We start from the raw sequence: 2,523 nt of genomic DNA on the forward strand, positions 1-2,523 counted from the left end.
CCACCCAAGAAGGTTGAAACTTTCCTTGATTACTGCAAGAAGTTGATGAAGGAAATNAAGAATATGATGGCTAAGGCTCGTGATAGTTGAGCAAGATTTTGTACCTTTAATGCGATGAACTTAAATGTTGTGGATGCTTTATGAGTTGCCCTATTGACTTTGTTTCATGTTAATTTCCAAATTATACGTTNGGCATTGTTTTCACATCTTTATAATTTCTGGCTATAACAATGGTGTTACTTTGTTTTTGTTTTTCTCTTTCTCTTTTTGTTTTTATTTTATTCTTCTTAATTTATTTCATCTAATGAAATTCAGTTTAAAAATAACAATACGGCTAAGTTTCCAAGACACCCTAAAGGACGCGAACCAGTGAAAAATCATGGAAAACCAAGGAGAAATTCAAGATAGGATGAAAGCCGATATTCAACAACTGAAGGGGCAAATGATCCAAATTCTAGAAGCCCTGAGTGCCTTACAAAGCCTTGGAGATTCGCGCGCACCACGACCGCAACAGAGGGCATCGGAGGTACAAACTTTCCCTCCTTATGGTCTTCCTCCGAACTACACTCCACCCTCAAGAGAGGACTTGGGACATGCTGACACCCAAGAGGTCAAGGATAACGCAGTTGAAGCAGAAGACAAGCTTGGAGCAAACACTGCCATAATTCATGGGGAAACAACCCAGTCAGGTATTGCGGGTGTGATAATGTCAAAATCACCCGAGATGAAATCTTCACCTTATGCTGTTNCACCAACAGATTTTGAAAAACTGGAAATGCTTGAGAAAAAGTTGAGAGTCATAGAGGGCAAAGATGTGTTTGAATTTGGAGATGCTAGAGAACTATGCTTAGTTCCAGATGTGGTGATACCTCCAAAGTTCAAGTTGCCAGAGTTTGAGAAATATCGGGGAAACACCTGCCCAAGGAGCCACATAACCATGTACTGCAGAAAGATGACAGCTTATGCTCATGATGAAAAACTTTTGATTCACTTCTTCCAGGAAAGCTTAACTGGTGTGGCTCTAAACTGGTACATGCGCTTAGAAGCAACTCACGTCTACTCATGGAAAGATCTGGTTGATGCATTCGTAAGGCAGTACGAATATAATAAGGATCTCGCACCTGACAGAGTACAACTACAGAGTATGGTGAAGAAAGAATTTGAATCGTTCAGAGAATATGCCCAAAGATGGAGAGAAATTGCTGCTCAAGTAGAACCTCCTCTGAGTGACAAAGAGATGGCCATCATATTTCTAAACACTCTACAATCACCATTTTATGAGCACATGATAAGCAGTGTATCCTCAAGTTTTGCTGATATAGTTGTAATTGGAGAAAGAGTCGAGNGTGGTATAAGAAACGGAAAAATTACACTAGTCCCAAACATGGTGGCGAGTTTGAATGAGTACGGTCCTAGGCGCGAGAAAGGTAGAGAACCAAAGACTAATTCGCATTTTACTGCCTATTCCCAGACATCAATTTCTTATGGGTCCAATCGAGCCATGGAGCAGAGAAAGTACAATCGTAATGAGAAAGTTGTCAATTTCACTCCTATCCCCATGAATTATACAGAGCTGCTGCCAGATCTGCTGCGCAACAACCTCATAAANGTTTGTCCTACCAGGCCTGTACGACCTCCGTACCCAAAGAACTATGACATAAATGCCAGGTGTGATTATCATGAAGGAGCGCGTGGGCATTCAACAGAGGCATGCAAGGCTCTAAAGCATAAAGTGCAATCTTTGATCNATTCAGGATGCCTAAAGTTTGAAGAAAGTCAATACAACATTGTGGCAAGGCGTGAGTCCACCTCCGCAAATGCCATGGACAAATGAAGAGGACTCTAGGACTATATAAGAAGGCTTGGGTTATTGTAAAAGTGAAACTGATGTTACTTTGCTAATGTTTTGAATTGTCCTTCTGTAAAGACCATGCTCACTGATATTATGCTTTCATCCATGACTATTGGTGTGAACTTTCAATACGCGATTTTCTCCAAGGTTTACTGGAAATCATGTCCTAATAGGGTGTCACGGAGAAAACAAAAGCCGCAAATAAAAAAAATAATAAAGAAAACAAAATTGAAAATGGGTCATTCGTCTTTCTTGCAAACCTTCAAACTCTTGTTAAAAAAAATGATGAAAAATGGAAATAATAAAAAAAAAAAAAAAACAAAAGTTGTTGTGTCAGACTTTTCCGAGGTCAGATGTTAAATAAAAAATAACAATTTTGACGTTTCTCTCAAGACAGTTGTGCACATGCTGCTTAAAAACCTTCACCCTTCACTTTTCCAAAATAAAGGATTTCCCCTTAACAAACATTGTCGATGCCCCAATAACAAAGAAAACCTTTTCATTGAGGCAGATTGGTCTGACCAAAGGTCTTCTCGCTTGCGCTAGTAGGATGATCCCTGAATCCCATAGGACAAATTTCAAAATTGAAAAGGAAAAATAAAATAAAAAAAAGGAGAAGAAGAATAAGCCCACTAGATTGAAAATCCGAAAGGGCAGTCTAGAAAGAAAAA

The 2,523-nt window shown here is 39.3% G+C and overlaps 1 protein-coding gene across 1 annotated transcript; it reads left to right on the forward strand.

The window, feature by feature from the left end:
* The first annotated feature begins 379 nt into the window (after nucleotides 1-379).
* Nucleotides 380-1,834, forward strand: LOC106780739. The gene has a single exon (XM_014669050.1). It carries the CDS (start codon nucleotides 380-382, stop codon nucleotides 1,832-1,834), a length of 1,455 nt encoding a protein of 484 aa, XP_014524536.1.
* The last annotated feature ends 689 nt before the right edge of the window (nucleotides 1,835-2,523 follow it).

The sequence above is a fragment of the Vigna radiata genome, unplaced genomic scaffold (genome assembly GCF_000741045.1).
Source record: "Vigna radiata var. radiata cultivar VC1973A unplaced genomic scaffold, Vradiata_ver6 scaffold_721, whole genome shotgun sequence".
Lineage (NCBI taxonomy): Eukaryota > Viridiplantae > Streptophyta > Magnoliopsida > Fabales > Fabaceae > Vigna > Vigna radiata.